Raw genomic sequence first — 24,438 nt, forward strand, 5'->3', positions numbered from 1 at the left:
GGCTGAGGCGGGATCCGCGGCTCCCCGCCTCGCGCGCCAGGCCCAGCGCAGCGCCCCGGCCCCAGGGCAGCATGGGCGGCGCCCGGGACGTGGGCTGGGTGGCGGCGGGCCTGGTCCTCGGGGCCGGTGCCTGCTACTACATTTACAAGCTGGCGCGGGGCCGGCGGCGAGGCGCCCGCGGGCTTCGGCTGCGCCCCTCGCGCTCGGCAGGTGAGGCCACGGGGTGCCCGGCAGGTGGCCGGGGCGGGGGGCGGGGGCGGGGGCACGGACGACGGCCCCCTCGCTGGGGCTCTGAGCTGCCGCCTGCGTCCACCTCGTCCAAAATCCCGGGGTAAAAACGCCCGGATTTTCCTGGCTGAGGGCGGCGTCCCCGCGGAGGATTGGGTGGTTTCTCAGAAGCGCGTGGGTTGCCCCTCAGGGTCAGGACCCGCCGCGGAAGGTGCGGTGGTGCCTGCGGCCGCCCCGGAGGAAGGAGGGCGGGGGCCCCGCCGCGGCGCGGAGGCCCGGGGACTCCCTGCGGTTCGGTTACGAGGTTGCGGAGGTCCCGGGGCCGCGGATGGAAGCAGCTGCCCGCGCGGGGAGCTGGGGGCGCCCCCCCCGCGACCCCCCGCGACCCCCCGCGACCCAGCGCCGGGGTGGTTGCTGCCCCAAAGCCGGTGGTGCATCGGGATTCCGAGGATTTGCTGGGTGTTCTAGGATAGTGCGGGTCACGGATGCCAACCAAGAAACTCCTCCCTACAAATGGAGGAAAGAACTAAAGCTTTATAGTTGAATAAGCGCGACTCCAGATTGCCGTGCCCATCACAGGCGATCAGCTGATGGGATTGAGAAGACACACGTGTCTTCACTTCGTGTATCTGGCGGATAAAGTCTGTTTCGTGTCATCTCTGCATGTTCTGAAGATAAACAGGAACTTGTCCTCAAGAGGGCTTGACAGCACCATTCACACAGAGTCCATCCTAAATTCGCTGGTAATCGGGGTGGCTATCGCTGTTAGCTAATCGCCTTGATCCAGAGGAAAATAAGACTTCTCGGGATCTTTATGATGAGCAGGTGGTTACCACGTGGAGCCAGGCGCCAAGGCTAAACTTAGGGGTCTGCGCTCCATCTTTTGATGTTTACATTTCACATAGATGACCCCAAAAGCCCCTAAGAATGACTTTCTTACATGTAAACTGGCAAGACGGTTACTTAGCTTTTTAAAAGTCATTTGGGGCACCTGAGTGGCTCGGTGGTGGAGCGCCTGCCTTCAGCTCAGGTCATGACCCCGGGGTCCTGTGATCAAGTCCCCCATGGGGCTCCCTGCATGGAGCCTGCTTCTCCCTCTGCGTGTTCCTCTGCCTCTCTCTCTCTGTTTCTCGTGAATAAATAAAATATTTTTTTAAATGCCATTTATATCAAAGAGAGGATTTACAGTTCTGGCTGACGTTTGAACAACAGGGGTTTAAACTGTGCAGGTTTACTTACACGAGATTTTTTTTTTCAATAAATATATGCACAGTTCTGTAAGTGTATTTTCCTTATGTTTTTCTTAGCATTGCCTTTTCTCTAGTTTATTTTATTGTAAGAATACCGTATATAAGACATATACCAAATATGTTAATTGTTTTCAGTAAGGCTTCCAGTTAATGGCAGGCTCTTACTCAAGTTTGGGGGGAGTCCCAAGTTACACATGGATTTTTCAGCTGCTCAGAGGTTGGCACCCCTAACCCCTTGTTGTTCAAGGGTCGACTGTGTAAGTTTACTCAAGGAAATACTCTAAGAAAACAGAGTGAGGAAAAAGTCTGTTTTCCCTTTTGTCACAAAAAGCAATTTTCAAAACAAGATTTTTATTTACCTTTACTTACAAAGCCTAATTTGTTGTCTTTGTGTGAGAGATTTCTGGGTTCGGGTACCTTCTTGCTTATACTGACTCAACCTTGTGAACACTGACAGAGTCTTATTCTTAAGCTTAATTTTACCAGTTTAAGTTACGTTAGGTCAGGCATCCTACAAAGAGGCTGCTCCTGGTCCCCTCTTCCTGAAGCTGCACACCTTTATCTTGGAAGACTTGACAAGTACCCTTTTTTGCAGCAGCATCCGTAGATTTCAGAAGATGATCTTTTTTGTTTTAATTGAGATATACTTGGCATATAACATTGTATTAGTGACATACAACATAATGATTTGATATATGTTTATGTGTTTATTTGATATCAGTATATATAAGGTAAATATATTTGGTTGGATTCGATCCAAGTATTTGTACATATTGCAGAATGATCACCACGGTAAGTTCAGGTGACATGCCTCACCTCACATAGTTCCAGGTTTTTTGTTGCTGGTGATGAAAACTTTTAAGCTTTACTCTCTCAGCAACTTTAAGGTATACAAGACAGTGTTACTTGCTGATTGTCACCAAGCTGTGCATTACATCCCTAAGACTTATTTATCTTAAGCTAAGTCCATACTTCTCACCACCTTCAACCATTTTACACTCCCTCTTCACTTGCCTCCCGGCAACCCCAGTCAGTCTGTTATCTGTATTTGAGTTCGGTTTTTTTTCATTTTCTTTCTTTTTTTTTTTAGATTTTACAGGTAAGTGAAATTATGTAGTGTTTATTTTTCTTTCCTGTCTGACTTGTTTCGCTTAGAATAATGCCCTCAGAGTCCACCCCCCATGTTGTTGCAAATGATAGGATATCCTTCTTTTTTGGGGCTATATATATACACACATAGACACACACAACACACACACACTACATTTTCTTCATCTATCAGTGAGGTTGTTTCTGTGTCTTAGCTATTATAAATACTGCTGCAATGAGCATGGGGATGCCTATGTCTTTTCAATTTTTCTTCAAATAAATACCCAGAAGCAGAATTGCTAGATCGTGTGGTAGATCTATTTTTTGAGAAACCTCCATACTGTCCAGTGGCTGCACCAATTTACATTCCCACCAGCAGTGCAGCAGGGTTCCCTTTTCTCCACGTCCTCACCAATGCTTGTTATCTCTTATCTTTTTGATACTAGCCATTCTGACAGATGTGAGGTGATAACCTCATTGTGATTTCGATATGCATTTTATACATGATTACCGATGTTAAGCACTATTTCATGTATCTGTTGGCCATTTATATGTCTTTGGAAAAAATAGCTATTCAGATTCTCTGCTTATTAATGATTATTTGGGTGGGTTTTTTTCTGTTGAGTTGCATGAGTTCTTTATATATTTTGGATATTAACTGCCTATCAGATATATGGGAAAAATTTCTCCCATAGGTAGCCTTTTCATTTTATTGATGATTTCCTTTGCTGTGCAGAGGTTTTAAATTTGATATAGTCCACTTGTTTATTTTTGTTGCTTTTGGTTTTGGTGTCAAATCTAAAAAATCCCGCAAAGACCTTTGTCAAGGAGTTTGATGGTTTGAAATCGTATGTTCAAGGCTTTGGTATGAGTTGGTTTTTGTATATGATCTAAGATGGTGATCCAGTTTTTTTGTTTTTTGTTTTGTTTTTTTTTTACATGTGGCTCTCCAGTTTTCCCAGCACCATTTACTGAAGAAACTGTCTTTTCCCCATTGTATTTCTTCAGCTTTGCCATAAATTAATTGATAATACTTGTATAGGTTTATTTCTGTGCTATCCCTTCCATTGATCTGTGTGTCTGTTTTTATGCCAATACCCTACAGTTTTAATTACTGTAGCTTTGTCATGTATTTTGAAATCAGGGAGCATAATGCCTCCAGCTTTGTTCTCAAGATTGCTTCGGCCATTTGGGGTCTTTTGTCGTTCCATACAAATTTTAGGATGGTTTGATCTATTTCTGTGAAAATGCCATTGGGATTTTGATAGGGATTGCATTGGATCTCTAAGTTGCTTTGGGTAATATGGACATTTTAATAATATTCTTCCAATCCACGAGTATGAATAACTTACCATTTATTTGTGTCTTTAATTTCTTTCATCAGTGTCACAGTTTTCATTGTACAGGTCTGTACACCACCTTGGTTAAATTAATTCCTAGGTATTTTGTTCTCTTTGATGTAATTGTAAATGGAATTGTGGGGCGGCCTGGGTGGCTCAGTGGTTTGGCACTGCCTTCAGCTCAGGACGTGATCCTGGAGGCCCGGGATCGAGTCCCACCTTGGGCTCCCTGCATGGAGCCTGCTTCTTCCTCTGCCTGTGTCTCTGCCTCTCTTTCTCTGTGTCTCTCATGAATGGATTAATGGAATCTTTAAATAAATAAATGGAATTGTTTTTCTTAATTTCTCCTTCTGATGGTATGTCATTAGTGTATAGAAATGCAACTCACTTTCTTATATTGAGTTTGTATTCTGCAGCTTTGCTGAACCTGTTTATTCTCAGCTTTTTCATGGAGTTTTGAGGGCTTTCACTACCTAATATAATGTCATTTGCAGAGAATTTTACTTTTTCCTTTTTGATGTGGATGTTTGTTATCTCTCTCTTGCCTAAATGCTCTAGCCAAGACTTCCAGTACTATGTTGACTAGAAGTGATGAGAGAGGACATCCTTGTCCTGTTCTTGATTTTAGAGGAAAATCTTTCCAGTTTTTCACCATTGAGTATGATGTTAGCTGTGGGTTTGTCCTTTATGGCCTTTAGTATATTGAGGGACATTCCCTCTGCATCCTCTTAGTTGAGAGTTTTTACCATGAATGGATGTTGGATATTGTCAAATGCTTTTTCTACATCTGTTGAGAATATCACCTGATGTTTATCCTTCATCTCCTTACTGTGGTATATTCTGCTGATTGACTTGCAGCTGTTGAGCCATCTTTGCATCCGAAGGGTACATTCCATTCAATCATGGTGTATGAGGTTTTTAATGTATTGTTGGCTAGCATTTTGAGGCTTTTTACATAGGTATTCATCATGGATATTGGCCTGTAAATTTCTCTCTTATGGTGTCTTTGATTTCGGTATCAGGGTAATACTGGCTTTGTAAAATGAGTTTAGAAGTGTTCCCTTCTCTTCTGTTTTTTTGGAAGAGTTTGAGGATTGGTATCCTTCTTTGTAGAATTTGGTAGAATTTATTAGTGAGGCTCTGGGGTCTTGGACTTTTGTTTGTTGGGAGATTTTTGATTACTGATTAGATCTCCTTACTAGTAATTGGTCTGATCAGGTTGTTTTTTTTTTTTTTTTCAATCAGATTTTTCATTTCTTCAAGTCAGTCTTTGTAGGTTGTATATTTCTAGGAATTTTTCCATATCTTCTAGATTGTCCAATTTGTGGCATATAGTTGTTCCCGATACTCTCTTAAGATCCTTTGTATTTTTGTGTTATCAATTGTAATGTCTCCTTTTTCACCTCTCATTTCATTGAGTCCTCTCTTTTTTTTCTTGGTAAGTGCAGTTAATAGTTTGCCTATTTTGTTCATCTTTTCAGTAAACCAATTCTTAGCTTCATTGATCTTTCTATTTTCTTTCTATTCTATATTTCATTTATTTCTGCTCTGATCTTTGTTCTTTCGTTCCTTCTGACTTTGGGCTTTGTTCTTTTTATGGGTCCTTGAGGTGTAGAGTTAGGTTGTTTATTTGAAATCTTTCTTGTTTCTTTTTTTTTTTTTAAAGATTTTATTTATTTATTCATGAAAGACACAGAGAGAGAGGCAGAGACACAAGCAGAGAGAGAAGCAGGCTCCATGCAGAGAGCCTGATGTGGGATTCGATCCCAGGACCACAGGATCACGCCCTGGGCCAAAGGCAGGCACTTAACCACTGAGCCACCCAGGCATCCCTCTTGCTTGTTTCTTAATGTAAGCATTTATCACTGTGTACTTCCATCTTAGAACTGTCTTTGCTTCACTCCATAAGTTTTGGTATGTTGCATTTCTATTTTCATTTGTCTCGATATTTTTTTATTTCTCCTTTGATTTCTTCTGTGACTCACTGATTGTTCAGTAGCATGTTTAATCTCCATATATTTGTGAATTTTCCATTTTTCTTCTTGTTGTTTATTTCTAGTTCACTACCTTATAGTTGAAAAAGATGGATGATATTATTTCAGTTTTCTTAAGCTTATTAAGACTTATTTTGTGACCTACTGTATGATTTGTCATGGAGAATGTCCCATGTGTGCTTAAGAAGAACATCTTATTTTGCTTTTAATAGAATGTTCTGTAAATGCCTGTATCAAGTTCATTTGGTCTAACATATCCAATGTTTCCTTACTGATTTTCTGTCTGGGTGACCTATCCATTGATGAAAGTGAAGTATTGAAGTTTCCTACCATTGTCTTGTAGTCTACTTCTCCTTTTATGTCTGATTATATTTGCTTTATATATTTAGATGCTCCCGTGTTGGGTGCATACATATTTACAAATGTTATATGCTCTTATTGGATTGATCCTTTTATCATTATATAATTATCTTCTTTGTCTCTTATTAGAATCTTTGTTTTAAAATCTATTTTGTCTTGGGGTGCCTGGGCAGCCCAGTTGGTTAGGCGTCTGTCTTCAGCTCAGGTCGTGATTTCAGGGTGCTAGAATCAAGTCCCACATAAGGCTCCCTGCTCAGCGGGTTTCTGCTTCTCCCTCTCTCTCTCTCTATCCCTCCCCCTGCCCATGCTCGTGCTTGCTCCCCGTTCTCTCTCTTAAATAAATAAAATCTTAAAAAATTAAAATAAAATCTATTTTGTCTGATATAAGTATAGCTACCCCAGTTTTTTTATAGTTTGCATTTGCATGGAATATCTTTTTCTCTCCTTTCACTGCACTTTCAGTATGTGTATCCATAAAACTGGAGTGAGTCTCTTGACAGCAGGTAGTTAGTGTTACATTGTGATTTTGAATCAGAATAATTCTTCATCCTCATTTCTGGCACAAAGCTCCTAAAACCTTCAGAATTTTCTAAGTGCTGTGAACAATAAAGGTATCTTTTGTTATGTTAATGGTAACTATTGGAAAGTCCGTTGGGATGGGGTCTTGTAGCCAGGGAGTCAAGCATGTGATTAGAGGGTAATAAACTGTGCTCAGTTTGCAGCGCGTATACTAAAATTAGAGGACAATAAACCTAGTAAGTAAAATTTTCTGAGTTGTGCGAGCTGCTCTAGCAAATTAATTGCAACCACGGTGGAGGCTGGTGAAATCTCTGATCTATACCTAGTTAATCAGAAGCACTGGGGACAACTTGGCCTTGCCCCCTGGCATGCAAAGTGAGGGGAGGGGGGGGGCAGCCTTTGAGGGGCTGAAGCTGGAATCTGTGGGATCTGATGCAGGTGGATCATGTCAAAATTGAGTTGAATTGTAGAACCAGTTGGTGTCCAAGAATTGCTTGGTGCTCTGGAAACACTCACCATATGTTATAATGGGTGACCAGAATCAGAATGTGAATTGGGTCTTGTTTTTTGTTTTTTTGTTGTTGTTGTTTTTGTGTTTTAGTTTTATCCCTTCAGCCACTCTGGACTTTTTGCCTGGAGGATTTACTCCATTTACATTTAAAATAATTTTCAGTAGGCATGAACTAATTGCCACTTTGTTAATTGTTTTGTGGCTATTTTGTAATTCCTTTATTCCTTTCTTCTCTTGCTCTCTTTGGGATTTGATGATAGTGGTAGGTTTAGGTTCCTTTCTCTTTAATGTTTGTTTATCCACCATAGGTTTTTGCTCTGTGGTTACCATGAGGCTTACGTAAAACCTCTCATAACAGTCTGTTTTACATTGATAATAACTAGAGTTTGAGTGCATTCTAAAACTCTACATTTTACTCCCCCCACATACACGTATTTTATATTTCTGATATCACAATTTATAATTCTTTTTGTCTTCTGTATCCCTTAACAGATTATTGTACTGATAGCTATTTTTTACAATGACTTTTAGCGTTCATACTAGATTTATAAGAAAAGTGATTTACCCACCATCATTATACTATTGTGAACTTAACTATGAATTTATCTTTACCAGCAAGATTTACACTTGATTGTGTTTTCCTACTACTAATTAGAACCCTCTTGTTTCAGCCTCAGGAAATTCCTTTAACATTTCTTAAAAGGCCAGACTAGTGGTGCTGAACTCTTTCAGCTCTTGCTTATCTAGAAAATACTTTCTCTCCTTTATTTATGAAAGACAGTTTTGCCAGTTAGAGTATTCTTGTTTGGCAGGGTTTTTTTCTTCCAGCACTTTGAATATACCATGACACTACCCTCTGGCCTGCAGTTTTGGCTAAAAAATTCTGCTCATTCTTATCGTGTAATTTGTTTTTCTCTTGTTGCTTTTTAAGATTTTCTCCTTGTCTTTAACTTTTGACTTTTTAAAAAGATTTGATTTGTTTATTTGAGAGAGAGAGCATGAGTGGAGGAGGGGCAGAGACAGAGGGAGAAGCAGACTCTGCTGTGCGTGGAGCCAGGCATGGGGCTCGATTCTAGGACCCCAAGTTCATGACCTGAACTGAAATCAGGTGCTTAACTGACTGAGCCACCCAGGCTCCCCAACTTTTGACATTTTTATTATAATGTGTCTTGCTTTGGGCCTCTCTGGGTTCCTCTTACTTGAAACTCTCTTTGGTTCCTGGATCTGGATGTCAGTTTCCTTCCCCAGGTTAGAGAAGTTATTTCTTCAAATAAATTTTCTGCCCCTTTCTATTTTCTCCTTCCAGGACCCCTATAATGCGAATGTTGGTTAACTTGATGTTGTTATCCCATAGGTCCGATAAGCTATCTTCACTTTTTTTTTTTTTAACCTGCTCTAATTGGATGAGTTCTCCTGCCCTATCTTGGAGTTCACTGATCCATTCTTTTGCTTCATCTAGTGTGTTTTTGAATCCCTCTAATAGATTGTTTTTGTTGTTGTTTTCAGCTCAGTTATGATATTTTTCAGCTCTGTGACTTCTCCTTGGTACTTTCGTACATTTTTCTGTCCAGTGCCATGTAGGAAATGAACCTTACTATTCACCTGTTCCCAGCTCTTGATCATCTCTCCAAACTCTGTGATTGTCCAGGCAGTCTGTTTTTAATAGTTGAGGGTGTGCCAAGACCCATCAGTGTCCCAAAGGGGAGGATCTCCTTCAGTGCTTAGACAGAGGCTGATTAGAAGCCAGACCTTCAGGTAGCAGCTTTTAAAGTGTGGAAGTATACCTGTCAGTGAAGACAGAGAGGGGTGTTTGTCTGAACCTTCCGAACTGAGCCCTGGAGTGATGGCTGATTGTGAACTATTTCTTTGCTACCATCCCACTGAACCTGTGAACACAAGCCCTGCTGGCTGCCAGAACCAGGTGGTCAAGGGCATGTCTTGGATAGCATCCACAAAAACAAGGGCTGCTTTCTGGGAGATAATAGCAACCTGGCATGAGGCACAGGGAGAGTGCAAAGGTGGTGCCCATCCAGTTTCCCCATCTTTGGAGAGTATTGCTGTCCATCCCTTGATGTTTGTTAAAATAGAAGCCTGCCCTTCACGCTGCCTCGCAGTTATGAAGATAAGCAAAGAGGCCTCAGTCTATGCCTCTGCTGGCCCCAGGGGGTTAGCTGTGCTTCACATGTGCAAGCCCTTTAAAAACTGTCTCTCAGTTTGTTGTAGCCTGGGGGGGTCTAGTGGATGCAAGACTTGTTGGCTTTCAAAGCTAGATGTTGGAAGTCCATATCTCAGGTAGAAGTCTTAAAAGCTGGAACACGGGATGTGGGGTCCAAAGCCCTTTCTCCTCAGGGAGAAGCTGGAGCTGTGAGTTTCCTCCTGCTGGTGTGTTGCTGCAGTGAGGCTGGTGTTTATGGCAAGATTGTGTTTCATCTTCTTCTACCAGTTTTAGTGTGGGTTTTTTTTTTTTTTCCTCATTTCTAGATTTCTTTCAGAGGGAATTACTCTCTATGTAGCTATAGATTCAGTGTGTCTGGGTGAGGAGGTCAGTTCAGGATTTTCTTGTGTCACCATCTCAAACCAGAGCCAAGTGATTTTTTTTTTTAATTTTTTTTTTTTGGTCTTCAACTTAAATTGTAATTCCTTACTGCTAAGACTGTTTGAGAGCACTGAAAAAGATGGAAATAGTCGCAAATTCATTTATTTAACAACCTGATACCAAAACCTGATAAGGAGAACATGAAAAAACTATAAATCTGTCTCAATTATGAATAAGATATAATGATTTCAGTAAAATATTAGCAAATCAAATCCATCAGGGCATTAAAGTAGTGATGCACGAGGCCAAGTGGATGCATAAGGAAGATTCATATTGGGAAATATAATAATGTAATTTATAGCATTAATAGATTAAAAGTAAAAACACATGACCTCATAATAAAAGGACATTTGAATATTATTCTTTCTGATAAACTTTTTTGTTATTTTTATACATTACAAAGTGATCCCCATGATAACTCTAGTTACTGTCTGTCATAAAAAATTATTACAATACTATTGATGACTTTCCCTGTGCTTCCTATACATTCCCATGATCTATTTATTTTATAACTGGATGTTTGTACCTCTTAATCTCCTGCACCCAAATCCCTCCCACTTCTGGTAACCAACAGTTTGTTTCTTGTATCTATGAGTCTGTTTCTGGTTTTTGTTTTGTTTGTTCCACCTATAAGTGAAGTCGTGTGGTATTTGTTTTCCTCTAACTCATTTCACTTAGCATAAGACCCTCGAGGTCCATCCATGTTGTTGCAAATGGCAAAATTTCACTTATTTTTATGGCTGAATGATATTCCATTGTGTATATATACTACTACTTTTTTAAATATTTTATTTATTTTATTTATTCATGAGAGACAGAGAGAGAGAGAGGCAGAGACACAGGCAGAGGGAGAAGCAGGCTCCGTGCAGGGAGCCCGACGTGGGACTTGATCCCAGGTCTCCAGGATCATGCCCTGGGCTGAAGGTAGTGCTAAACTGCTGAGCTACCCGGGCTGCCCCATACTACTACTTCTTTACCTATTCATTTATCAGTGGACACTTAGATTGCTTCCACACCTTGGCTATTATAAAAAATGCTGCAAGAAAGGAGTACGTGTATTTCTTTTTTTTTTTTTTTTAATTTTTATTTATGATAGTCACAGAGAGAGAAATAGAGAGAGGCAGAGACATAGGCAGAGGGAGAAGCAGGCTCCATGCACAGGGAGCCCGATGTGGGATTTGATCCCGGGTCTCCAGGATCGTGCCCTGGGCCAAAGGCAGGCGCCAAACTGCTGCACCACCCAGGGATCCCGAAGTACGTGTATTTCTATTCAAATTAATGTTTCCATTTTCTCCAGATAAATAACCCAGAAGTGGAATTGCTGGATCCTATGGTAATTGTATTTTTAGATTTTTGAGGACTCTCCAGACTGTTGTGTATAGCGGCTGCACCAGTTTACATTCCCACCAGCAATGCATGAGGGTCCCCTTATCACTACATCCTCACCAACCTTGTTATTATTTGTGGTTTTGGTAATGGCCAGTCTGGCAGGTGTGAGGTGATAGCTCACTGTGGTTTTGATTTGCATTTCCCTGATGATTAGTGATTTTGAGCAGCTCTTCATGGACCTGCTGGCCATCTGTATGTCTGCTTTGAAAAAATGCCTATTCAAGTAGTCTGCCCACTTTTTAATCCAGTTTTTTGTTTTCTGCCACATATATGTGTACCAAATTACACTTGAAAGATGCATAGGCACCTTTGGAACCAGTTACAAGTCTTAGATCGACTCCTTTCCTTTTTTTTTTTTTTTAATAGCTGAGAAAGCTGAGACCCCTAAGAGATTGAGTGACTTGCCTGCACTTTGTATTTTCCTTTCTCTGGTTTTTGCTACTAACTACATGTGTGGCTTCAGGCAAATCCTTAAACAATCCTGCCTTCAGTTCCCTGGTGTGTAAAAAGAGAAATTTGGATGAACACCCCCCCCCCCATATTCTTTCCATTCTAAAAATCTGTTTTTGTCATTGTTTCACTTTTCAAATCTCTTGGGAGTGAAATATTGCTTTATAAAGTGCAAATGAGGCAGGTAATGGATTCAGGAGTAAAAGCATAGTCCAGAGGCCCTAAGTATAAAACTTAGGAGTGAGAAAAAGCTGGTTTTTCGGCTTTTAAATTTCCTGAACAGGTTTCTTATTTGGCTTTCTCAGGAGGACATAGCACTTACTGTTTCCCACAATCTGAATACTTGTCCCTTTCCGTCATATTTGTCGGTGATTCATCTTTAAGCAGTATACTTAATTATCTTCATTACGGGAGTAATATGTAATTATTGTAAAAAAATAAAGTGCTCATAAGCACAGGGTAGAAAATAAGTCATTCATAATCCAATGCCCAAAGATAACCACCTTTAATAATTCAGTATTTGAAAAAAAGAAGCATGGCTCAGGTCTTGATCTCTGGGTCCTGAGATCTCTGGCTCTCCCTCATCCCGCCATGGGCTCTCTCACTCAGATACGTAATCTGATTAGATAGATAGATAGATAGATAGATAGATAGATAGATAGATAGATAGATAGGAAAGAAAGAGAGAGAGAGAAAGAAAGAAAGAAAAAAGAAAAGACTAAGAAAAGGCGCAGCTGTGACATATAGCACCCACTGTTGTAAGCCGCCCTCCCCAGGCAGTGTTCTGTGGACGGTGCATTGTCTAACATGTAATCCTAGTTTCATTTCTCAGGAATCCTGTTCTATGTTTATAACACAATGATGGGGTTATAAAATTGTTTCTGTTTTTCCTGTGGTAATTTCTGTAAATAGGTTTTTTTCCCTCAAAAGTAAAGCTATAAATTCTAAGTAGTGACTTAGAATTGACCAGTGACCAGAAGTGATCAGATCCAGCATTTGACTGCTCTAGCATTTACTCAAAATGAAAGCGTTGCTTTTCTCTCTGCCCCCAACAGGACTGTTATTCTAAAAAAAAAAAAAAAAAAAAAACTGTTATTGTCATCACACCATGTTCACGTCAACCAAACAAAAACGCCACCCTACCAACATGACTACTCTCATGGAGTTCTCTCCAGCCTGAACACTGTGATCAGAAAAAGTCCATTTAATGCAAATCCATTTCCTTAATGAAAAACTGTGCCTCCAGGCAAGTGTTCCCTTGGATGCAAGTACCTGGTCTTTATTTTTATTTTTTTTTTTTAAATTTTTATTTATTTATGATAGTCACACAGAGAGAGCGAGAGAGGCAGAGACACAGGCAGAGGGAGAAACAGGCTCCATGCACCAGGAGCCCGATGTGGGATTCGATCCCGGGTCTCCAGGATCGCGCCCTGGGCCAAAGGCAGGCGCTAAACCGCTGCGCCACCCAGGGATCCCAGTACCTGGTCTTTAAAATAGACAGAAAATGCTCAAGCATTGCAGTGCCTTACTGAGAGAGAAGTACCAAGTGACCATTGGCTCATTACTTTCTTTTTTTTTTTTTTTTTTTTTTTTTTTAAATAGGCTCCATGCTGAGCATGAAGCCCAATGTGGGGCTTGAACTCACAACCCTGAGTCAAATGCTTAATCAACTGAGCCACCCAGGTGCCCCCGCTGGCTGATTTCTTAATGTCCATAAGCCTTGGACATAATAATAATAAGTCCATAAATTGTAAATTGAGAATTATAAAAAATATCTTCCTCCAGAGGTTACTTGAAGATCAAACAAGATAAAACATATGAAGTGCTTAAAACTGTGCCTGGCATCAGAGTGCATTCGATACTGTTTAAAAAAAAAATTTTTTTTTAGGGACACCTGGGTGGCTCAGCAGCTGAGCACCTCCCTTAGGCCCAGGGTGTGGTCCTGGAGTTCAGGATCGAGTCCCATATCGGGCTCCCTGCATGGAGCCTGCTTCTCCCTCTGCCTGTGTCTCTGCCTCTGTGTGTCTCTCATGAATAAATAAATAAAAATTTTAGGGGCACCTGGGTGGCTCAGTTGGTGAAGTGTCTGACTTTAGCTCAGGTCATGATCTCAGGGTCCTGGGGTCAAGTCTCTATATGAGGCTCAGCAGGGAGTCTGCTTCTCCCTCTGCCCGTCCTCACCCTGCTCATGCTCTCTCTCTCTTTCTCTCTCTCAAATGAAGTCTTTAAAGAAAAAAAAAAACATTTAGGGGGACCTGGGTGGCTCAGTCAGTTAAGTGTCAGACTGGATTTCAGCTCAGGTCCAGATCTCGGGGTCATGAGATCAAGCCTCATGTCAGGCTCCTCCTCCCTCTTCACCCTAACCCCCGCTCATACACTTATGCACTCTCTTAAAAAAAAATTTTTTTTAATTTTTTTAATCTCATATTGATTTTAAATAACTTTGTTCTTTTGCAGAAGACTTAACCAATGGTTCATACGATGATGTCCTAAATGTTGACCAGCTCCAGAAACTCCTCTACCTGCTTGAGTCAACTGATGATCCTGTAATTATTGAAAGAGCTTTGGTCACTCTGGGTAACAATGCAGCCTTTTCAGCTAACCAAGTAAGTACCTAGTTTCAGAATGGGCGCCTCCTGTGTAACTCCTTACATAGTAGCAGTTAATTGTGACCCTGGTGAGGTACTTAATCCCAGAGCCTCGCTCTCATCATCTATATGGTTTGGGGATGTGTAGCTACAGCATAATGTCTGTTTACTTCTGAAAAGCACAGCCAAATAGGGACATGAGTGTTACTGGGATTCTAGATCCTTATGAGGTTGGTCACAGGCATCACATGTGTGGTAAGTGTTATCTGCTCCCCACTTAGCATTGCATGGCCTTTTTAATTCTTGAAAATTCAGCAAGCATTACTGACAGCATTGCTAACATCAAGTACATACTTTTCGTGGTATGTAGGTCTTGGGGGCGTGGTTCTGATGCTGGGCCCTGGGCCCTGGGCCACTGACAACCACTAAGCATGTAGACAGCTTCTACCAGTAGAGTCTTAACGCCAAGTCTATGCTTCCTTTTCCCCATTATCCCCATGGAGAAAAAGTCAGAAAAAAATGTGTAATGATTTTTAGTTAATGCCTTTCGCTGACTTTGTCATGGAAACAAAATGAGGTTGAATTTATACTCTGTTTCAAATACTTTCCAGTGTGGCAAGGCTTACAGTATAAGCTCTTGAGGTTTATAGGGGAATTTAAAGAATATCTGTTGATTACTCGTATTCTTTCAGTTGCAAGTGACAGAACCCTTCTTAAATTATTTTAAACCCAAAAGGGAAAATACTGAGCTCAGTTAACTTGTACATCCAAGCATAGCACTGGCTTTGGGCACAAGTGAAGACAGTTTAAGGTTGCTGAGAGCATTACCAGGGCTCGCTCTCCCGCCATCTCTTGGCTCTTGCTTATCCCTGTGTCTTTTTTTTTTTAAGATTTTATTTATTATTCACAAGGATAGAAGCATAGACACAGGCAGAGGGAGAAGCAGGCTCCACACAGGGAGCCCAATGTGGGACTTGATCCTGGATCTCCAGGATCATGCCCTGGGCCGAAGGCAGGCGCTAAACCACTGAGCCACCCAGGGATCCCTATCCCTGTGTCTTTTGATGTCCTGGTTTTTTGTCTCTCTGGCCACAGAGAAGTTTTCATTACAGGGATAGAAAGAAAGCCGCTGGCCTCCAGAGCTATTTCTGATGCCATAGTTTTAATATCCCTCTGAAACAAACTGTAGTGGGAGTGGATCCACACAGCCACTGTTCCAACGAGTGCTTTCTTGGGTGATGGGGGTCAGTACTCCTTGTCAGAAATCATAGTACCTTGATCTGCTTTAATAGGATAGTCAAAAAACGGTTAGATTTCTAGTGATCACAGGGATGCCCAGGTGGCTCAGTGGTTGAGTGGCTACCTTTAGCCCAGGGTGAGATCCTGGAGTCCCGGGATCCAGCCCCACATCGGGCTCCCTGCAGGGAGCCCTGCTTCTCCTCCCTCTGCCTGTCTCTCTGCCTCTTTCTGTGTCTCTTGTGAATAAATAAATAAAATCTTAAAAAAAAAAATTTCTAGTGATCACAAATTCTCAGGAAGAGCCCAACTTGCACAGCAGAGGTGTTTTTTGTTTTTTCGTCCTAATGCTGAGCCCACTCTTTTTTTTTTTTTTTTTTTTAATTTTTATTTATTTATGATAGTCACAGAGAGAGAGAGAGACGCAGAGACACAGGCAGAGGGAGAAGCAGGCTCCATGCACCGGGAGCCCGATGTGGGATTCGATCCTGGGTCTCCAGGATCGCGCCCTGGGCCAAAGGCAGGCGCCAAACCGCTGCGCCACCCAGGGATCCCTGAGCCCACTCTTGATGGTAGAGTTTGGGGCTGTTGGTAAAGAGCAGATGACACCATGATACTCTTTCATTCTTTTTCTCATAGAAGGGCATGTTTTGTTTTGACAGAAGTAATTTTCAGCTTATTTTTCTTGTAAGAATTAAAATATCATCCACTGTTGGGGCCAAAGGCACAGAGTAGCATAGTCTTGCAACCAATTGTGAGAAATCCCCAGATTATTTTTTCTTGGAAAATTTGGGCATCATTTCCCAGATTGTGTAGAACTCTAATTCTTCAAGATGTTAATAGGGGTTTCCTCTCCCCTACACACACACACAGACACACACACACACACACACACACACTGAAAAATGACCCTTTCTTTTGTGTATACTTCATGGAAAAGCTCTTGGAGATCCCCAGTGCATAATGGATGCTTCACTATATTAAGTGTCTACACTTACTTTGCCCAGAGTTTCTCTAACTTACTTAACTGTGGAATCTCCTTTTTTTTTTTTTAATGGAACGACTATTACTCTTGAAGGATTTGTATTCCAAAAAATACATTTTAGCAAAACATTATTTTAGTATCCTAATTTTCCAAATGTGCCTATAATAGAAAAGTCATATCTTATTTCAAAGTAAAATCATGTGTTTGCAAATTGCTTTGAGTTCATTTCAGTAGCTGTACAAATCTTCATTGTAGATCTTCAAGTTACAGTTTTTAAATAATTACATATCTTAATTTATTTTCAATCTATTTTCTTTACCTTTAAAATATGGAAAGTAATTTAAAAAAAATAAGAATTACAGATTGTGCATAGGAAAGGTGTTTGCAAAGAGTCATTAATTTGTATCAGTATTTGTGGATGCAAAAAATTTGATGAAGGGGGTGCATATTGAAGTGATGGTCCTGTGTTTTCCCCTCTTAGGTCATTATACGTGAATTGGGTGGTATTCCAATCATTGGAAGCAAAATCAACAATCCCAACCACAGCATTAAAGAGAAAGCTTTAAATGCGTTGAATAACCTGAGCGTGAATGTTGAAAATCAAGTCAAGATAAAGGTAAGTTACCTGAAATCATAAATGGGTAGGTTTACTATAAATGAAAGGGAAAACCATAGTGTTAGCTAAGACCTCCATCACGTCACATAGTTACCTTTTTGTCAACCTAGTGAGAATATTTAAGATCTATTCTTTTAGCACCTTTCAAGTATATAATACAGTCCCCCTGCTATACATTAGATCCCAGAACTTATTCACCTTAAAGCTAGAAGTTTCTACCTTTTGACCAAAATCTCACTATTTCCTTTATTCCTCAGCCCCTGGCAACCACCATGCCACTCTTGTTTCTGTGAGTTGACCTTTTTTAGATTCCACATATAGGTGCCATCTTCAGTATTGTCTTCCTGTCTTATTTCACTTAGCCGAATACCCTCATGGTCCATCCATTTGTTGCTAATGACAAAATGTCCTTCCTTTTCATTCCCGAATGATTTTCTGTTGTATATACAGACCACATTCGCTTTATTTATTCATCTGTCAACACAAGTTGTTTAATCCCTTTTGCTTTTCTGCCATTACTCTGGTTTCTATGGTAACGTGGAATCTTTGGGGTTTTTTTTTTTAACCTAATACTGGCTTATGGGACAATTGGTCATTAGCATTTTATATTAGGAAACTTTTCTTATCGCTTAGAATTTCTGGTGGAGTTTTCAGTTAGGTGAATAGTGATTATCTGAGACATAATTTACCAAGCTGGAAAGATCCTGGCCAGAAATAGAAAGCAGTTTCAGAAACTTTTCCATCACGGTGCATTTAGTTCTAGCGTGTCTGAAATAGGAGTGGTACCGGCATTGCATTACGTTTTGCCAGTGGCAGTTACAACATCAGGAAGGAGCACTTCATTCAGATGTACCCAGGTAAATAAGAAAATTGGGCCAAAGACAATTTTGCCTCTGCTTACTTTTGATAGAACTAACCCTAGAAAAAAATTGTTTCACTTTGATCACCCTATTCTTTACTTCTAACATGATGCAGCCCCTAGACCGTGTTGTGAATGTGTTTACCATGATGCAAGATGGCCAGACAGGTCTCCCTGGCATCCTCGTGTGTCCACACCAGCTGACACAGAAAGGAAGCCTGAGATGGGAGACCCCCCACAATTGAGAGACCACTGGTGTTGGGAGCATGGTCTCTGGAATTGGACATCACTTCCCTACTCGCTGGCTTGATTATTGATCTAAGTTCTTTGAGGACTTGTCTTTGTCTGTCAAATGGCCATTAACAACACCTACCTCACTAGAGCTATGTTACGGAGTAGGTGAGGCGTATTTGTAAAATGCTCGCACATTGCCTGGTATTAACAAAGGTAGCTCAAAAAAAAAATTTTTACCAAAGTTGGAGGGCTGGAAAGCCATCTTTTCTGAGGACCCAGCCTCCCCCTGAACAACAGCCCTTCTCTGCCGTGCAGAAAAGTTACTGCTTCAAAGATGAATTTTTAGAGATTCTAAGATGCTCACTCCCTCCCCCCTCCCAGGTATACATCAATCAAGTCTGTAAGGATGTCCTCTCTGGTCCCCTGGACTCTGCCGTGCAGCTGGCTGGGCTGAGACTATTAACAAACATGACCGTGACCAACGACCACCAGCACATGCTTACTGATTACGTCACAGACCTGTTCCACGTGTTGCTTACGGGGGATGGAAGCACCAAGGTACGAATGAAGCAGTTATGACTTGAAAGAGAGCTTATTAAGAGCTTATTGCATCAAGCTTATTAAGAGAGGATTAAATTTCTGAGTCCCCTGTCTTAAGTTAGTATCCCTTAAAAAAAAAGAGTAAGTTCAGTTAACATTTATTAAAAGCCTTTTCATGAGCTTAAGAAAGTAGATTATTTTTATTCCCAAGTATGCGTTTCAAAATTCGTTTGTGAAAATGTGCTGTTTCATTTATCAGTAGATTGTCATTTGTTTGCTTTTCTGAAAATCGGTTTACCTTTTACTGACATGATGTAGTGGGCTTCCCCCACCATCACCAGGTTGAATTATACATGATTGATTAAAAGGAATCTTTGAGAGATAATGCTGGTTAATTGAATTTTTTGCTCACCTTGCAGTTAGAAACATTTTTTTGATTTAGCCATTATTTGCTGAAAAATCTTTTGAAAACCACTTTTAAGTTAATAATGGATGTCTGGGTGGTTGATTTTGATCAGTTATACAGAGGTAGAAGGCAACAGAGATTGACCTATTTAAATAGGATCTCAGGAGACATCCCGTGAAAGTAAACCTCTCATATTTGTGGGCATTTTTCTCAAATGCCATTTTTTAAGAAATAGCATAAAAACATAGCATAAATAGCATAAAGGTAGGGCAGCCCAGGTGGCTCAGTAGTTTAACACCACCTTCAGCCCAGGGTGATCCTGGAGACCGGGGATCAAGTCCCACATCGGGCTCCCTGCATGGAGCCTGCTTCTGCCTCTGCCTGTGTCTCTGCCTCTGTGTGTGTGTGTCTCTCTCATGAATTAAAAAAAATTTAAAAAAAAAAAAAAACCGAAGATAGAGTAATCAAAGGCTCTGATTAGTTGGGTTGATCATCAGTGTTTTATTATATTGGTCGCTGTTCTCTGGCACAATTGAGAGAAAAATGCACAAGCATTTTCAAAGGACCAAATGTAAAGCCCTACTCCAAATATTCAACATCAATGAAGTTATTTCTATAGATCTCAAATGGGATTCCAAGACAGCCTCACTGTAGCCCTATTAAAATTTGTTCTGGCCTTTCCTCATTTCCAGTAACCAGAGTTCCTTAGATCTGTTCTAAAGCATACCCAAAGGCATTCAGAATTAAATGTAATAATATTCTTAGCAATATTTTCGAAATATGCTCCATCCATAGGCAATTTCTAAAATGCACACACCCATCAACATCTCTTTTTCCAGTAGAACAAAGTAACTTCCAGCCTTTGAGGCCTCAAGGAACCCCTTCCCTCTACCTTAGAGTGTTGCAAATACAGGACAGATCTCTCCTCTGCCTATGTCTGCAGCAGCTCTACCCAAAACTTCAGGAAGAACAAGGAGTTCCAAGCCAGGCGAGTCTGGCCTTGGAGCTGTATAGATCTGTCTCAGACATGGTCTGTGTTTTAATATATTTTATGTCTTTTTAGAAGATGACTCTCACCACAATAGTATGTTCTATTTTTGGTTTGTTTTTCCATTCCACTGCCTAGTACAGCATTTCTGGGATAGAAACGTTGCTTTTTTGGTCTGTCTGGGAACCTGACCACCAATTATAACATTGTCCACAAAAAATAAGTGTAAATTTCCAACCTGCAAAGGAACTTTTGGATAGTAATCCATTTGTGAGAAAATGTACCCATTTTAGATATTTTCTCAGTAAATTACCACCAAAATTGATTTTTTAGAAATCTTATTTTTATTAAGAGAGCTCACCTTACCATAACCATCCTTTGGGTACAACACTGATTCCTAACCAAATACAAATAATGGAAGATTAACGCAGATAATTCTTGTTAAATCTGCACTGAGAGCAAAGAAAACCAGTGGCTTAAAAGAAATGTCGTGGAGTCACCACAAGATGGCACATGTGATAAGAGAAAAAGAGAGGACTTAACATGGTTCAAACCAGAATACCGACAGGTATCCCCCCACCCCCATCTGAAAGTAGGGCATTCCTAGGAAACATTTCCTGAGCCAAAATGGTGTGAAGTGGAGCAGTGCTTACCGGTAGTTTATATGGAAAATTTTTTGAGCATTCAACACACACCTCCCCGCCCCCCAACCTCTCTCAGACTTTTCTGATAGCTTGGAACCTATCTTGCTAACCGATGCACAAATTAAATCAAGATAGCACAGATGTTCACAGACACAGTTCAAAGCTCTGGCTGCCCAATGCTGAGTGTAGTTTCTGGACTGCGCATTGCCCCTGTTAACGCTTGCTGCAAAACAAACACCCAGCGCTGTGGTTTTTTCTTTTCTTTTTCTTTTTCTTTTTTTTTTTTTTTTTTTGTAAAAACGAAAATCCTCTGGATTTCTTTCGGGTAGTGGAAACAGGTACCAATAATGTAGGTCTTCTATAAAAAGCGAAGTGATGTAATGCAAACATTTGAAAAGCAAGGGACACCTGCAGCTATTTAATCTGTAATTGTGCTCTGTAAATTATTTTCTCATGGTTCACTCCCTTCCAGAGCCTAGCAACGTGGAATTTTAATTCAGGCTGCTAACTAGCTGTTACTATTCCCTGGTTATAAACTTGCCCTCGTTGGCCACTCAGGCCTTATGGATTCTGACCTCAGACTTATTTCCTAGGTTTGGGACCTTCCTGTTTCAGAACTCCTGTTTTCTTAATAAAACATCACTGACAGTGGGGACAAGTGTTTATTCCTAAAACTTATGCTTATTGTTGCTGGTGGCCAGTCAGGCCAGACCTGATCTGTGTAACGGTCAAAAGTTCTTTCCTCTGTTACCTTAAGAGGCTAGAATTTATAAAGGATGTCTATTTGAAAAACATAAACACGGTCCCTACCTACACAAGAAACTGTTACCAGTAGTTTCTGCTGAGGGGGCGGGACAGGCAGACAGGATGGTGGCTTTTATTTTGATCCTTGTTTCCCTCTGCAGTTTGAAATTTATCATGGCCATGTATTTATTAAAAAAAAAAAAAAAGTTTAAATGGCTGATAAAAAAATTTAAGCAAAGCCTTTTATCCTCCTTAACAAATTAGTATATACGGGATCCCTGGGTGGCACAGCGGTTTGGCCCCTGCCTTTGGCCCAGGGCGCGATCCTGGAGAGCCGGGATCGAATCCCACATTGGGCTCCCGGTGCATGGAGCCTGCTTCTCCCTCTGCCTGTGTCTCTGCCTCTCTCTCTCTGTAGGACTATAATTAATTAATTAATAAATAAATATAAATAAACTCATAAATAAATAAATAAACTATCATAAATAAATAAATAAATACAAACAAACAAACATGACCCAAGGAATATGTGAGATACAGTATAGGTGTATAAAAAGACCATAAAGAAAAATAACAAAACTTAAGTGGTCGTTTTGGTCATGGAAATAGGGGGGCAATTTCCTTTTCCTTTGTGCTTTTCTATCACTTTTGAAAAATGTTCTGTAGGAGGGCCGCCTGGGTGGTTCTGTTGATTAAGCATCCAACTCTTGATCTCAGGGTCATGAGTTCAAGCCCCACACTGGGGCTACTTAAAAATAAATTTAAAAATAATGGGACGCCTGGGTGGCTCAGTGGTTGAGCATCTGCCTTTGGCAGGGTGTATCCTGGGATTGAGTCCCACATCAGGCTCCCTGCATGGAACCTGCTTCCCCCTCTGCCTGTGTCTCTGTTTCTCTGCCTCTCTCTGTCTCTCATGAGTAAATAAAATCTTTTATTAAAAAATTTTTATTTTTTAAAGATAAAAAAATATCTTTTTATTTAAAAATAAAATATTTTTAAAACATCTTTTTAAAATGAATAAATAAAATCTTTTTAAAAATAAAATCTTTTTAAAAATGTTCTATCGGAAATACACAAGACCTTTGTATTAAAAAGTTTTCTGAAATAAAGGTCTGGGTTCCTTTCCAGGTCTAGTAGAAAGCACATCTGTCCCTCCTCGCTTCTCAGTTTGTGTAATTTCAGGTATCTTGTATAAAGTACAGCTTTATATGACCTTCGTCTCTAAACAGGAATTCAGTTTAAATGTTATGACAGCAGTCTCCCCAACCCCTTATCCATGGTTTCACTTTCCGTGGTTTGTTACCTGCTGTCAGCCGCAGCTGGGATGCAGTGATCCTTCTGGCTTACTGTCAGAGGGTCAGAAGTGCCTAGTGCCATGTTACAACATGTGTCATTCACCTCCCTTCATTTCGTCACGTAGGCATTTTGTCATCTCGTAAGAAAGGTGAGTATAGAAAAATAAGATGTTTTCAGAGAGTGCTCCCTTCAGCAGCACGTATACTAAATAGTATTGGATATTTCAAGACTGTATTTATTTATATAACTTTTTTTATTAATCTCATACTGTGCCTCATGTATAAATTAAACTTTATCATAGGTATGTATGTATAGGAAAAGACATAGTGTATGTGGGGCTGGATATTATCCACGGTTTTAGGCATGTTCTGGGGGTCTTGGGATGTATCCCCTGCAGATGAGGGGGGCTACTGCACTGACTGATTATAAGTGAAAGGAATGCAGATATTTTAGCTAGTCAGCTCTAAGTTAACATTTGTTGCCAATTATTTATGTCACTGCCTAAAGGATTTTAAAACATTTTTCACATTAAAAAAAGATAAGCTCAAAGGTTCATAGTAACCTACTAAAAAGTAAAGAGCCATATTTTTATCTAGTCTTGGTAACCAGGCTGTTCCAAAATTTCCATACTTTAAATAGAAATAAACTGAGCTTTGAGAGATTCCTTTTTTTGTTCCAAAGATCATATTTCACTTACCAGTAATTGTAATAAAGATCATTTATGTAACCTACATTAAGATTATTACCACGGGTTAGGGGTGAGGCAGGTGGACATTGAGATACTCACCATTTTCTCCTTTAATAATGTAGCTGGAAATTTAGTTTCAATAACCCTGCTGTGTGCCAGGTGTTGTAGAGGAGAGGGCTCCATGGGGTAGAGAATTTGAGCCAGACCGTGAAGCCCAGGCAGGACTTTGAAGCGTGGACACGCTAAGAGGACAGGGTGCCGGGGAGAGCAAATCCATGCTCGCTGGTCTGAAATAAACCCGTATGATTCTTATTTCAGGTTCAAGTTTTGAAACTGCTTGTGAATTTGTCTGAAAATCCAGCCATGACAGAGGTACTACTTGGTGCCCAAGTAAGTAGCTCACATACTTGTTTTATAAGTATACAAAAATAAATGGATTTGGACAGACAGATATAGAAAGATTTATCCCAAAATGTTAACAGACTATCAGTGAGGAGCACAGGGGGGTTTGTTGTTGTAGTTTTGGTTCTTTTTGTCTACACAAATTTCCTAAATTGTCTGTAACGAACATATTTTAAAGAATCATTTTGGGAAAGTCTTCCCTAGCAACAATAAATTATAATTGTTCTGTTGATCCATTTTGGGCCACACGTATGTGACCACACCTTTTCCCTTTGACGTGTTCGCATGTGTCTTCCACGTCTGCTCAGACACTAGTCTACTGATGGATGTGCCACACGCTGAGCCGAATGCCAGGACACACCAGTGAGCACACATGACACAGTGCTGGGCCTCACAGAACTTATGAAAAGAGACAAAAAAAATATGTAACAAACGAACACAATAATTAAAAGCTGTGATAAGTGTTTTTGAAGAAAGCGAAGGTGG

General features: G+C 40.5%; 1 protein-coding gene across 1 annotated transcript in view; it reads left to right on the forward strand.

Moving 5' to 3' along the window:
• The window catches only part of ARMC10 (armadillo repeat containing 10), a 25,843-nt gene continuing 1,405 nt past the window's right edge, over positions 1 to 24,438 (forward strand). The window contains exons 1-5 of the mRNA XM_072791469.1: positions 1 to 210; positions 14,184 to 14,332; positions 17,017 to 17,151; positions 18,626 to 18,802; positions 23,869 to 23,940. Coding sequence (XP_072647570.1) covers positions 72 to 210; positions 14,184 to 14,332; positions 17,017 to 17,151; positions 18,626 to 18,802; positions 23,869 to 23,940 — 672 coding nt within the window. The 5' untranslated portion in view covers positions 1 to 71. The remainder of the gene's footprint in view (positions 211 to 14,183; positions 14,333 to 17,016; positions 17,152 to 18,625; positions 18,803 to 23,868; positions 23,941 to 24,438) is intronic.

This window comes from Canis lupus, chromosome 21 (assembly GCF_048164855.1).
Source record: "Canis lupus baileyi chromosome 21, mCanLup2.hap1, whole genome shotgun sequence".
Classification (NCBI taxonomy): domain Eukaryota; kingdom Metazoa; phylum Chordata; class Mammalia; order Carnivora; family Canidae; genus Canis; species Canis lupus.